The sequence below is a fragment of the Vigna angularis genome, chromosome 2 (genome assembly GCF_016808095.1).
Source record: "Vigna angularis cultivar LongXiaoDou No.4 chromosome 2, ASM1680809v1, whole genome shotgun sequence".
In the NCBI taxonomy this organism is placed as follows: Eukaryota; Viridiplantae; Streptophyta; class Magnoliopsida; order Fabales; family Fabaceae; genus Vigna; species Vigna angularis.
Genome location: NC_068971.1, coordinates 43709024 through 43723348, shown reverse-complemented (window position 1 = coordinate 43723348; position 14325 = coordinate 43709024). Strand labels below are relative to the sequence as shown.

The following is a 14325-nucleotide window of genomic DNA, read 5'->3' as shown; positions in this document are numbered from 1 at the left end:
CTACTGCACCATCCTAATGGAAATAGAAAAATAATCAAAAACTTGTTGACAAAGCCTTTAATTAACACTTGCCTTCGTTTCTAATGTCAACATATCTTCTATGTGCTCTCTTACTAAAGCCACACTAATTTCCCATTCATCATTCTCTCAAACCTAAAAGCAAAATCAATTTTAACAACGAACTCGTACTTATACATTTTCAATCTCAACCATAAAATCCAAAATTGATTAACTTCATATCACAATAGATTCAATTGTTTTTCGAGATATAAATATAAAATATGTGCAAACATGGAAAGATGGTAAGGGTTGTAGTTGGAAAACAATAAAGGAAGGTTAAAAATAAATAAGAGATATGTAGTTGTAGAGAAAAATTCATGTCACTCACTTTTTATTAATATATATAGAAGCCCATAACATTGTTTGTTGTAGGCTTTTGGCACCGCATATTTATTTTTTTAATTTTCCCGCCAAGAAAAAAAATGAACTTTCTCATTCTCACCAAAAGCTTTTGCGTATAAAAGAAAGGCGACGAAGAACGCAATCGAAGACAGGATGCACGGAACACCAGAAGAAGAGACGGTGCAGAGGATCGGATGCGTATCCGTGGACCCATTCGGGTTAATGGAAGTACTCGACTTTTACTTTCCTGAACAGCTCTTCGCCGTCGAGAAAACCTGGAACAGTCTCGCTTCCTCTCTTTTTTCATTCTTTTCTTCACTGGTGGGACAAAACCTTGTTTCTCAGGTTTCGCAATCTCTCTTCCGTCTTTAAATCTTTTCCTCCATGTTATTATTGCAATATATTTGTTCAATTCATTCACTGCGGAACTTGCGAATTCAATTTTTAAATAACAGACCTGGATCATGTTTCTGATTTGCGTTTGCCGTAATGAATTGTCTAACTGCTACATGTGTCGTCAAAACAAGCTATGAATGTTTAACGAACAGCAGAAAAATCATCTGTTTCTACTGAATTAAACTTGTTTCTTAGTATCTTATGGACACTGGTGGTGAATAAATAAAGTAGAAAAACAGAATAAGATTTGGTTTGATTTCTACGCACTGCTACAAACAACTCAGTATTTACCGTTGTTAAGTTAGTTATGTAAAAGGTAACAAACTTACCATGCATGACAGTTTATGATTAGATTACATTGGAAAAGTTCTTTACACTCTCAATGGATAGACTATTTGCTTGTAAGGATTAGTTAAACAGTGTAAAATTTTCCTTGTTAAATCAGTGTTTGATAACTTTAATTTGTGAAAACACGGGGAGGAGACAAACAAATAGAATCATTATTCTTTTGGATTTTAAAGCTTTCTTGACTCCTAGTGTTGGATACAGTGTTCTATTTGCCAGTGTGTTCTCCTGGGGATAATTTTTGGGTTCCAACAGGTGAAAAGTGGTTATGGAAACAATACCTTGTCGCTTGACTTTCAGCAGTTCCAACAGATTTATCATGATGAGGAATTTTATAAAATGTTAGAGGAGAAACCTAAAATTGCTCTCACATGCATGAATGCTGCCGTACATAAGGTATGCTCGAAGTCACTTCCGTTGTTGCGCAAATAAATGCTTGTTTAATGTTGGCCAGGGTTTTATATTATTTAAATAATAAATTGGAAACAGGTTTTGCTTTCCAACTGGGAGAATCACAATCTGGTGCTTGGTGCAAAGGTTGATGTTCGTCTTCATAACTGTCCTAAAACTATGATTGCGCTGAAGAACTTAAAAGCAGCTTACATTGGTATATTAGAAAATCATTATAGTCGTTTTTATATTTTTATTTATTTATTTATTTTGTGGTTGGTTGCCATGGTTGAAGCTTTCACATTGTATAGGAAAAAGAGTCATTATGATATTTTATAATCTTTTGGTGATTTTACAGACAAACTGGTCTCAGTTCGTGGTACTGCTGTGAAAGTCAGCACTGTCAGGCCGCTGGTGGTGCAAATGTTTTTTGAATGCTGTAAATGTAGACAAACAATTTCACGCATATTTCCCGATGGAAAGTATTATCCACCATCAACTTGCAATTTGAACGGCTGCAAGAGCAAAATCTTTAATCCGTTGCGGTCTACTGCTCAAACCATTGATTTCCAAAAAATAAGGTGAGTCTGGTGCTTGACACGTTTTCTCTATTCTTCCACATACATTTGACATCACTTTCCCCATAGTCATTGTTAGAACTTCAGTCTTTTAAAACACTGTTTTGATTTACCTGCCGCAATAGAGTTCAAGAGTTATTAAAACATGAAGACCATGAAGAAGGACGGGTACCTCGAACAGTGGAATGCGAGCTTAGCCAAGATCTTGTTGATGCATGCATACCTGGAGATGTGGTTACTGTTACTGGGATTATAAGAGGAATTAACAATTACATGGATATTGGAGGAGGTATGCCTAAGCCTAAGCCTGCATGTTTTTGTTATCCACCATTTATGGTTCCCTGTTTTAAGACTTGCTTAGATGTTGAAGACAAATCAAATGTAAGTTCGTGAGCATAGATAACCAAACTTTATTTAATATGCATTTTTTAAATTGTGTTCAGTGTTCACTGGTATTAAAACTGTTGTATGCAAATTCATGAACGTAACTGTTATATTTGACCTATATATGACCTGGAAATCTGACGCTGGTAATAAAATGCTTCCGTCAAAGATGAAGTCTTGAAACACCATTAGTCACAGTCTTAGCATCCCCGCTATATATTCTTCCTTAGAACATGAGTTTCTTCTTTCCCTCTGATGTTGGATCGCCCAATTTTTTGCTTAATTCTCGAAGGCTACTGAACTGCTTTTCTGTCGACAAAACCTGACGCATGAGAAGTATTCTAAACATGTATTTCTTCAAACATTACAAATTTAAATTCCAAAGAAAATTGTTCATTGGATAAATTTATACAAATATTCTGCTGCTGTTGATGCAGGAGTCTGAAAACCTATAGCATTTGTTGCTATTTTCAGTATTTTGTTCGGATAAGACTTATCTCTGCTCTAAATATCTGAATTACTTTAACATAAGAAGCAAATTCCTTCATTTTCAGGCCATTTCACTTATGCTTGTTGGTATTTATGTAGGGAAGTCAAAGAACAGAAACCAAGGATTTTACTATCTGTATCTTGAAGCTGTATCCATAAAAAATTCAAAGTCACAGTCCACATCTCAGGATCTGCAGGACTCTAATGCCAAAACTAGGCCAGCTGAGCTGTTTGATTTGTTTTCATTTTCTTCAAAGGATTTAGAATTTGTTGCAAAGTTTAAACGGGAACACGGTTCAGATTTATTTCGCCAAATCCTTCAATCTATATGCCCATCCATCTATGGGCATGAGCTTGTTAAAGGTAAATATCTATACTTTTGGACTAATAATGGTTACTCAAAGTACGAGTCTAAGTCCAACATTATGTAAAAATGAGAAAATTGGACAACATATAAGGAAGAAGATTCACAAATCCATTGCATTGAGGTTTTAGGTTAAAGATGGTGTCAACTATTTTACATGGCTTTAACTCAAGTTTCATTAGTATTGTGTCCCTGGTGAATTTTCCTTGAAAGACTCATCAGTGGTATCAGAACCGAAAGTTTGCCTCGATGACCGACTCAAACGAATACATGGATGAAGAATCTTAGATGTGAGGATTCCTAAGAATATACTCTTTGTTCATGTATCCATTTTTCAGACATTTTGTCTTCTAATTGATGATAAAGATCATCCCTCAATCACAAATTTTTATTACTGATAATTATTGCTAATAACTCCTCCATGAGAGATATTTCATTACTTCACCATGTTTTATTTTCAACAAGAAAACTCAACCAAATATTTAAGTACATTTAATTTTAAAAAATATGGATTGATAGGCAAGGTGTATCCGTTTTCTAAATAGTATAACGTAATGATAATACAAAATGTAACGTGTCAATGCTATCTATAATTGTTGGAATTACCTTGTTGATGTCTCCCATTCAAAACGTCACAATCTAACTAGTCCAACATAATTTTGTTCTCTTTTATCTCATGATCCATTGGTTGACATGTGCATTGTTAGAAACTGTATGGTAAGAATGTCACTCAGGCTATTTATGATTATCCATTTGTATTATTTGGGGAAAAAGTTTCAAAATTGGTAATTAAATCCTGAATCTCATTGTAATATTACTTGTTCTTATTTTGACAGCTGGGATAACTCTGTCATTATTTGGTGGTGTGCGGAAGCATTCTATGGATCAGAACAAGGTTCCTGTGAGGGGAGATATTCATGTCATAATTGTTGGTATGCTTACCTTCTATCAAATCAAATCTTCCAAATATTTTTTTGCAGAGGAGTTTTTTGTCAAAAAATGTTTTCTTCAGTTTGAAGCTGGCACAATGAATAAATATAAATGTTCAAAAATTATGGTTGTGATATAACAAACTGCTAACATTGCAATTTTGATTTTCTAGGTGATCCTGGTCTAGGTAAGAGCCAGTTGCTACAAGCTGCGGCAGCAGTTTCTCCGCGTGGCATCTATGTCTGTGGTAATGCCACAACAAAAGCTGGCCTCACAGTAGCTGTAGTGAAGGATCCTATGACAAGTGACTATGCTTTTGAAGCAGGTATTATATTCTTAAATTCTTTTTATGGTTGGAACTCAATCCAACTCTGATCTTCTGGCTCCATGTGTACTGTGCTATTTCCAGAATTAGTAGGTTACTTTGATCATGAATGGTGGAAAGGTTAGCTTTAAACAATTGTGTTTTTCTTAGTCATGTTTTATTGTTTGGTTCTTCAGGTTGATCTTATTTGTTCCATATTTTGAAATATTTGCTTCTATATCTAAATGTGAAATTTAGAATGTGTAGCAATTATATTGGGCCTTATTATCTAGTCATTGATTGGCCAAGCAGTATATGGGCTGCTTCTTTCACGGTAGTCTAAATGGTGACTTTGTTTTGTTTTTCGTGCTTGTCCTGTTTTCTTAAGCTATGCAGAAATAGTAGGTTAGTTTATCTTAGCTAGTAAGGTGAAAAAAGGGGAACACGTTTTTTTTTTTTCTTGTGCTATCCTAGATAACGAAAGGATATTGTTCGCTATCTAATTGATTTTGCTATGATCCCTTGCAAAAGATTAGTTTGTATTTTCTGTGAATGGTTGTCGGAATTCATGATAGGTGCTATGGTGTTGGCTGACAGTGGATTGTGCTGTATTGATGAGTTTGATAAAATGTCTTCAGAGCATCAGGTTTGTTCTCTGGTTACTTGTTTCTAGTTTCTGTAAATATGTTTTAAACCTTACTGTAAAAATATGGTGATAATACAGGCTTTACTGGAAGCGATGGAGCAACAGTGTGTATCTATCGCAAAGGCGGGGTTAGTAGCAAGTTTATCATCCAGGACTTCTGTCTTAGCTGCTGCAAATCCCGCTGGTGGTCATTATAAGTAACATTTTCTATTTTTGTCTTGTTCTTGCAATTTTCCTTTATACACCGCCTCCTTTATAATTAGGATCAGAGACACCAATCATGAAGTTTTAAAATTGGACTAAGGGCTGTCAAACATTAAAACTCACTTTTAAAATCTAGTTCAAGGGTAGAAGATTGTCCAAGTCATATAGGGATTATTGTGGTTGTTTAATTTGTATTATATTAGTTATTATCAAAGTAATACCAGCCAAGTGAATGGTATACCCCTATTGCAGCCGAGCAAAAACTGTAAATGAAAATTTGAAAATGAGTGCTGCTCTCCTGTCTCGTTTTGATTTAATTTTCATACTGCTGGACAAACCCGATGAACTTCTGGACAAGCGACTCTCGGACCACATTATGGCAGTAAGTGAATACTGTATTCTTACTTTGTCTAGGTGCTTGCATGTGCATAAATGCATGCTGTCAACCATATTCATATCCCATTGATTGTTGATGTATTTGATGAAATTTTTTTCAATGATTGGGAGATGGAGTAAAATACCGGGAAAGAGTTGTTAAATAGCTCCCATATTGGTGTCTCAGAAATCCTCCAATCCAATCGACTGTTGTGATTGCATTGTGGTTCCACCCAAAAACTGCTATTATGATGGGCGATGGTAGTTGTTGTTTTACTGGGCAACACTCTTTGTGATTTTTCCCCCCAGTTTTAGTGTTCCACTCCCCCACTTATGTAGAAACTCAAACTTTTCCTTTACCTGTTACTTACAAAACCGCTACTCGCGCAAGGAAGGTCTCTTCTGCTCCTCCATCAACATGAGTTCACCTCCTCTAGCATCTTACTGACCAAGTTTAACTTGTCTTCGTTGGTATTTTCTCATGAAAAATTGAATTTTCAAGTTAGTTATGTGATAGGAATGTTAGGGAGTGGAGAGTGTATGAGAGGAGAAGGAAGAGTTAATACAGAGTTAGGCGGGAAGGGAGGTCTTGTATAAATAGAGTTCTATTCATACTTAGAAGGGAGTTTTGGTATTCTTTGTGTAAAGACAGGACATTGGCCTGTGAGGGGGATTAGGCTCCCGTTAGATTGAGGGGGATTAGGCTCCCGAGTTACTGTTTGTACATGTTCTCTTGTTGAATTGAATAAAGAAACCATTCTTTTACATTGTTATTTCTTGTTCGTTAGTGCGAGGGTGTTTGTTCTAGTTAGGTTTCATACCCAGGAACCTAATAATTGGTCCGACCTGCCGGATCCAATTGGGGGAGAAAGGCGAAATGGAGGGGAGAATCGACGAGAGATTAAACGTAGTAGAAGGGCAACTGGAAGCAATGGAAATCGCAGTGGATGGGATGAAGGCAGAGACAACAGTGCTGCGTCAAGACTCAACAGTGATACGCCAAGACCTGCAATAAGTTATGAGAATCTTGGGTGGACGCAACTGCAACCAGGAAGGGCACTCGGACGAAAGCCAAGCGTCCGCCAATGAGAACAGGAGGAGGCGAGAAGAAGACTTTGGAGGGAGAGAGGGCGAACGCCAGGAAGGGCTACCCAATTGGAGAAAAAGGGTAGAGTTACCGGTATTTGAGGGACTCGACCCGTTGAATTGGATTAACAGGGCTGAGAAATTCTTCGAGTTGCAAGGTGTGGCATAGGAGGAAAAGGTGCGCCTAGCCTACATCAATATGGAGGGTAGCGCTGACTACTGGTTCAGATTCTGGAAGGAGAAAGCCAAAAATGGTTCTTGGGAAGGTCTGAAGGGAGCAATGGTGGTGCGATTTGGAGAAGGAATAGGGGTACAACCTTTGAAAGGTTGGCGGCCATTAAGTAGTCGGGGACTGTGGAAGAGTACGTCCAAGATTTTGAAATCTTGGTGGGACAGACGAAGGGAGTACCCGAAGAGCAGTTGTTGGGGTACTTTCTCGTCGGACTGCAAGAAGGCATCCGCAATCAAGTCCGACCCCATGACCCGCAAGAATTGACGGCGGCTATGTGAATTGCAAGGGATGTCGAGGACGCCCAGGACGAGGCAAAGGCTGGGAACTGGAGCGTGACAAAGAACCAATCGTCGTGGGTACGAACGAGCAGTGAGATGACACGGTTCGAGGCCAATCGCTATAACCCAAGCCGATCAGTAATTGTCGAGCGGTCTGAGGCCAATCGCTATAACCCAGGCCGATCGGTAGTTGTCGACCGGTCCGAGACAAATCGCTATAACCCAGGCCGATCGGTAGTTGCCGAGAGTGTTGGGTCAGTACGGAAGGAGGGTAGTGATAATGATGGGAGGAACACTAGGAATTTGCCTTACTCAGAATTCCTGAAACGGAGAAAGGAGGGAAGGTGTTTCAGGTGTGGGGGACTGTTCGGTCCAGGCCACCATTGCCCAGAAAGGAGTCTACGAATGACTATTTTGGCGGAGGATGAAGAGGAGGAGACTAAGGAGCTGAGACAGAATTAGACTGAAGCAGATGGAGTTGTTTGCTTTCTCGGCTGGAGGCCTTCCTCAGCCAAAAACGATGAAGCTGCACGGTCTAATAGGGGACCAAACGATGTTGATTTTGATCGACAGTGGCGCGAGTCACAATTTCATAGGCAAGGAACTAGTAGAGGAAATGGGTTTACCCATGAAGGATACCCCACCGTACCAGGTGAGCTTGGGGAATGGGCATAGGAAGAAAACCAAGGGCTGTGTTGAGAGAGTCGTGACCAGTATAGGGGAAACCGAGATAGCATAGAGGTTTCACTTATTCGAACTAGGGGGAGTTGATGTAATACTGGGAGTGGAGTGGCTAGCTAAGATAGGAGAAGTAACTCTAGACTGGGGGAAATTAAATATGGTGTTCAGTCAAGGAGGGAAGAAGGTAATCATAGGGGGATCCCACATTAGCTAGAAGGTTGGTAGAGCCAGAAGCTTTGCTAAAAATAAAGGAAGTAGAAGCGTGGACCTTGGTGTGGGATTTGGGGTGATAGGAAGGAGAGAGGAAGCTAGTGACTGCCAAGGGTTGACGGGGAAGCAACAACAGGAGATGAAGAAGGTTCTGGAGCAAAATTCAGGGGTCTTTCATGAACCAGTTTTTCCACGGGTGAAAAGAGAAGAGGTTGAGCACAAAGTGGTGAGTGTTGAAAAGAATAATAATAATAAAAGTAACAGTGAAGGTGTTGCGGAGTAAGCGATTGGTGGTGTTGAAATAGTGAAGGAGGTGGATGTGGCCACGAGAACCAAGGGGATCAAAGGGGGCTTGCAGTTCGTGATACACCTGCAGGGGGGAGAGCGCTGCTTGAAGCATTGAAAGACATCGAAGACCATTTTATCAGGGCGTATGATTTTGGAGAAGTGACCAGATTGCTGGAAGCTGATACAATCCAGGAAGAATGGAAGTCATTGGAGGATGATTTGCCACCATCCAAGCCTCCAAACCTGAATCGGAGGACAGTAGCCAGTGGGTTTCACGGTTCCAACCTTGAGGACAAGGTTGTTATGCAACCGGGTGTAATGGTAGGAATGTTAGGGAGTGGAGAGTGTATGAGAGGAGAAGGAAGAGTTAATACAGAGTTAGTATCCTAACTGCTAAGGAAAGACGGGAAGGGAGGTCTTGTATAAATAGAGTTTTATTCATACTTAGAAAGGAGTTTTGGTATTCTTTGTGTAAAGACAGGACATTGGCCTGTGAGGGGGATTAGGCTCCCGTTAGATTGAGGGGGATTAGGCTCCCAAGTTACTGTTTGTACATGTTCTCTTGTTGAATTGAATAAAGAGACTATTCTTTTACGGTGTTATTTCTTGTTCGTTAGTGCGAGTGTTTGTTCTAGTTAGGTTGCATACCCAGAAACCTAACATTATGTTTTATTTTATCTCCATACAATTTGTTTGTTTGTTTGTATGTACATATTGATTTATTCCACCTTCTGCTTGACTTCAGCTATTTTCCCAGACTCTATTGCAATATATGATGCTATAGTGAATTTTTGGGACTGTGCGAGTCAGTAATTATGAGACATGCTGTTTTCTCCAGATTATAGCTTCTAGCTTCTGCTTATGTCGAGGATATGAATTATCAAATGACTTTCGTCTCTCCATAATTATTATAGGTTTAACTCCACCCTCGCATGACTTCTTTCTTTATCTAGAATCTAGTCTTGTCTAAAAGGGAATTAAATTATTAAATAAGTTTAAACTTCAGATGTATTATAGACATGACATGACGTACAGTAGAACCAATAGAAAACCACGAAGAGTGATATGAATCTTGGGAAAGGAAATATCATTTGCCTCGTGGCGTACTGAAATCACATTGGATTTCTGCATGGTAGATCTTAGTGTTCTTGCTGTACGGCAATCTATCCTCCCTCAGTAGACATGTTTTCACTTTTCTATCAATTTTATTCTCCATTCAATATTTTTGTTTTATCATTTTTCATTTGATCTCGTGTTTCGTATATTGTTCTTTTGGTTCTAAAGGTTAATATTTCAATTGTATCTCGCAGCTTCATGGTGGGAATGGACAACTTTCACCAGCACTGAAAAAGCGACGTGGAGGTTATTTTACTACCTCTCCATTTGGCATTAATTTCGAATATGCTAGAGCATTCTACATTTTGGTAAATCCAGATTTACTAACGGTAAATATTGTTCGTAATCAGATACATCTGATTCCAGAGCTACTGTATCACAGAATGCGGAACCTGTAGGAGATTTGGATGTTAGATCTAGATCTGGATCTTTAATTTCAAGATTGAGACTTGACCCACTAAGAGACGGTGATTTTATTCCATTACCTGGTCAACTTCTTCGCAAATACATTGCTTATGCGAGGAGTTATGTCTTTCCCAGGTGATTTGATGTCTTGTATTCTTTATGATTCTGGTCTAAGTATATTAGAGATATGATTAGTTAGGAGTTTATTAGTAGATTTGTTAGGAGAGTAATTATTTTGTTACCTGTATAAAGGCTTTGTATTTGTTTTACATTTACCTCTTTCATCCATAAATACACATCATATTTTCAGTTTGTCACTTTTTTCTCTCTTATCACTCAACCATGAATTTTAAAATGGTATCATAGCTATACCACCCACCTTGAAGGAGATTTTTTTCTGCTTTCCTGAGCACTGTTTGCTCATTTTCCCCGTCACTCTTTTGTTTTAAACCTTAACATTGATTTCTGCCTCACCCATTTAGTTTCTCAGTCCAAGGTGGTGAAGGCACTTCAGTCGTTTTTTATCCTTTACGTCTGCATCCATGTTACCTAGGTCAATATTCACGTCATCTTAATTTTTTCTCTCAAGTTCCATTTGGACCAAATCTTGTTCAAATAATGCAAGACTTTTTCTCACTTTCAAATCAAGATTCGTGTCCAATCAAATTGACGACTGTAGTGAAAGACGAAGGAGCATGGAGAACCACATTATTCTGCCTCTCGAATTGATCAAAGAAGTTCTGCCTTTGCTGGTGAAATCCTTTTTGCAATTCCTGTTGTTCCTTTGCCTCCTGTACGATCTTGATTTTCTCTACATGACTGGTTTGTGAAGATTAAATTTTGCCTGTTTGGAGAGGTTTCAAAGACGTATGTTGTTCAAGTTTTGCGCACCCAGTTTTGACTTGTAGTTGCAACTTTGATTATCAGTTGGATCAGTATTAACTGGTTGGTTCCTTGCGGGAAACTTAGTTTAGATGTACTTTTGGTTTTTGTGATACTTCAGTTGTTCAAGGTGCCTTGTAACCGTTTGGGGAGTTTTGTACACTAAATGTTTGGTGTTTTGATTCATATTGATTTTGGAAGCATCTCGGTTGATATCATTACCCCACACTTATCTCTACTACAGTGCACGGACAAGTGAATCAAGAAATTGTACATGCCACTGTTTTGGTTCCATTGGTTGCAATTAAGTTTCTAATTCCCAATGGATCCAAATGGTAGTCCTTGCTGAACCATTTCTCAATATGGCGGAAAAGTTGTCTTTGAAGACTTAGGCTGCTATGGTTTATTGGTTTGTCCTGTTGTAAGCTTCTGCTATGGATTGTTAAGTAGGGGGATTTTTTGTTTTCTAGTGCCTCTAGGGTAGTTAAGCATTTATCTTGTTTGCTTCTGTTAAGTGGTTAAGTCTTAAGTTGTGTTTTCTGCTTAATGGTTAAGCTTTGAGTTGCCTTTGTTGATTTGATAGCTTTTGCCTTCTGTGGTGGTTAAGCTTTGATGATTCTACCTTTATTAGGTGGTTAAACTTTGGATAAATTCAGCCATTGTATTTCTGACATTCTCTATTTTTCTTTCGACTTGTTTTGATACTTGTATCGTTCAGTTAAAGCTGGAAGTGTTATAACACCTCCGAGCTTTTGGAGGGATATTAGAGACATGGTTAGTTAGAAGTTTATTAGTAAATTAGTTTGGAGTTTGTTTGGGGAATAATTAGTTTGTTGCCTATAAAAGGCCCTTTGTCCTCTTGCATTTATATCTCTTTTATCAATCAATACGCATCTGATTTTCAGTTTATCACTTTTTTCTCTCCTCTCAACACCGAACCATGAATTTATTTTCTGCCTTTTCTCCTTTTTATTTATTCTTAGGATGACAAAGTCAGCTGCAGAAATTTTGCAAAAGTTTTACCTAAAACTGAGGGATCATAATACTTCGGCTGACGGTACTCCTATAACTGCTAGGCAGCTGGAAAGTCTAGTACGGCTAGCTGAAGCTCGGGCTCGGCTGGACTTGAGAGTAGAAATAACGGACCAGGATGCAACGGTTAGTTTTCATATCTTAGGAAGTTAGCATTAATAATGTACATAGTATTTCTTTTTGCTATCCTTTTTTTTTTTCTAACTTCACATCCCACACGTTTTCAAAAGTACCCCTGTAAATGGGGTTAAATACCATTTCAGATTTTAGTCTACAGATGTGTAAAATTTTAACATTTTTTATTTCCAGAATTACATAAATATGTTTCAGAATTGTTTTTACACACTCCCAGAAATTAAATTCTCGAAGCATTAAAATTTTATGAAACTAAATTCTGGAAGTGTAAGCATTTTGTATACTACTAGAATTTTTCGGAAGTTAGTCTCATTTTTGTTTTTACATATTTATATTTTTATACATAGATCAGAACATTCTCATTGTTGTTACTCCCATTTTTTTCTCTTGTCCTTTTAAAACTCAACACTCACCACTATAAAGTACAACCAGATGTATATAAATACGATAAATCTTATCTTAAACTTGGTAGGTATTTTTGTGATCATAAATAATTCTTGACGTCTTTCCCCATTTTAGCACTAGTCCTGTTTTGGTCTGTCTAGTTTAATAAAGTAAAATGCAAGTCCGTAGAATATGTCTGTCTTAACACAACTTTGACAGTTGTGATAGAGATGAGAATGTTATTTTAGATGAGGGAACACGGGGTAGTACTAGGAATGTTATTATATAGACGGTAACCTTGTCATTAGAGGTAGAGAGATTGGAGAAAACTATAGGCAAAACCATTAATGGAAGGATTTAGAGGGATGGGGGTATGTTCGCAATAGAACATTACGGTATTGTCGCAATAGAAATTCTTATCATGAATTTCTCGTGTCTTGATTTCTTGTAACGAAATTGTGGTGCAGGATGTTGTTGAAATCATGAAAGAGTCCCTGTATGATAAATATGTTGATGAGCATGGAATCGTGGATTTTGGTCGAAGTAGTGGGATGAGTCAACAGAAAGAGGCAAAACGCTTTCTAAATGCACTCAATAAGCAATCGGAATTGGAACAGAAGGATTGCTTTTCAGTATCTGTACGTGCTTTTATTTTTCATCCTGCTGCTTTTGTTTTGGATAGTTTATGTACTGATAAAAGACCCATGTTACTTTTCAGGAACTATACAGCCTTGCAGATAGGATTTCCTTGAAAGTACCTGATATTGACACTTTCATCGAAAACTTAAACAGTGTTAGTTATCTACTCAAAAAAGGACCAAAGATATACCAGGTACCGTATGATGGCATTTTAATTCTCAGGTCTATTGGGACTTCTTTTGAAGTTTTATAACAATCTTAAATTTTCAATCCATGATTTTAAGTTGGTGCTTATCTCCTTTTAAAAAAGCTAAATCCAAAAATTTATGAGCAAAGCATCCTTTTTAACATTTTGCAGTTATTATCCTCTTCTTATGCACGAAGCCAAGCGTTTAAGACAAGGGGTTAAATTGAAGGAGCCATGTTCATTTTCTCTCCTTACGCTGAAGCTCCCCTATCATACTAGGATTTTGTGTTACTAATATTTGTAAATATGACATGTCATGTACGGGGGCGGTAACTTATCACCCGTGGTGTACAAAGTGCAAGATTGCGTAACAATGCTACCATTCCATCATTACATCATTACTAAGGTGAGAACTGAATCTCGTTTCAAATTCTTCTGTAATTGTTAAAAGGTTCAATTCTTTTCTAAAAGCATCCAATTTATCCTAATAACAAGATAAATTGAAACTGCATTTGATAATATGACTATATTAATGGTTATAGTTTAAAGTTAGGAGAACTCGTCAGAGAATATGTCTAGGATTTTATTATTTTTATATTTATAGCCTTAAACATATTAAGATACAAAATACTTGGAATTCATTTTATTATTTTATTAAAAACAAAAATATCTTTTTTAATATCTTTAAGATTATAAAAAATCTGTTTAATCTATTGTGATCGGTCTCATACCGACTCTTTAACGATTGTAATAATAAAGTTTTCTTAAAACTTTAATTTTAAGGTATTAATTATTTCTTTCATCCAAACATAAAAAAAAAACTATGACTTTGTAAATGATTGTGATTGAATAATGTCTTGTATGATTTCGTATCTCCCATACCAAATGAGAAATTGAATTAAAATAATCAATTGTCAAACCAAACCAAATGTTTTCCATTGCATTTGTATACAGCAGTATCAT

General features: G+C 37.4%; 1 protein-coding gene across 1 annotated transcript; it reads left to right on the top strand.

Annotated features, from left to right (window-relative positions):
* Nucleotides 1–540: 540 nt before the first annotated feature.
* On the top strand, nucleotides 541–13854 carry LOC108329384 (probable DNA helicase MCM8). Its single transcript, XM_017563559.2, has 17 exons — nucleotides 541–747; nucleotides 1399–1539; nucleotides 1633–1750; nucleotides 1892–2114; nucleotides 2237–2400; nucleotides 3084–3347; nucleotides 4185–4280; nucleotides 4451–4603; nucleotides 5158–5228; nucleotides 5307–5425; nucleotides 5685–5814; nucleotides 9893–9944; nucleotides 10049–10238; nucleotides 11969–12143; nucleotides 13004–13174; nucleotides 13255–13368; nucleotides 13534–13854. Exons 1-17 carry the CDS (start codon nucleotides 556–558, stop codon nucleotides 13582–13584), a joined length of 2424 nt encoding a protein of 807 aa, XP_017419048.2. The 5' UTR covers nucleotides 541–555; the 3' UTR covers nucleotides 13585–13854.
* Nucleotides 13855–14325: the final 471 nt, after the last annotated feature.

Bases quoted from the DNA above. Each gene is read 5' to 3' on its own strand.
- LOC108329384 (XM_017563559.2), top strand. From the start codon at position 556: ATGCACGGAACACCAGAAGAAGAGACGGTGCAGAGGATCGGATGCGTA. The intron at 748-1,398 runs GTTTCGCAATCT...GGGTTCCAACAG, and splicing joins GACAAAACCTTGTTTCTCAG to GTGAAAAGTGGTTATGGAAA. The intron at 3,348-4,184 runs GTAAATATCTAT...TTATTTTGACAG, and splicing joins TGGGCATGAGCTTGTTAAAG to CTGGGATAACTCTGTCATTA.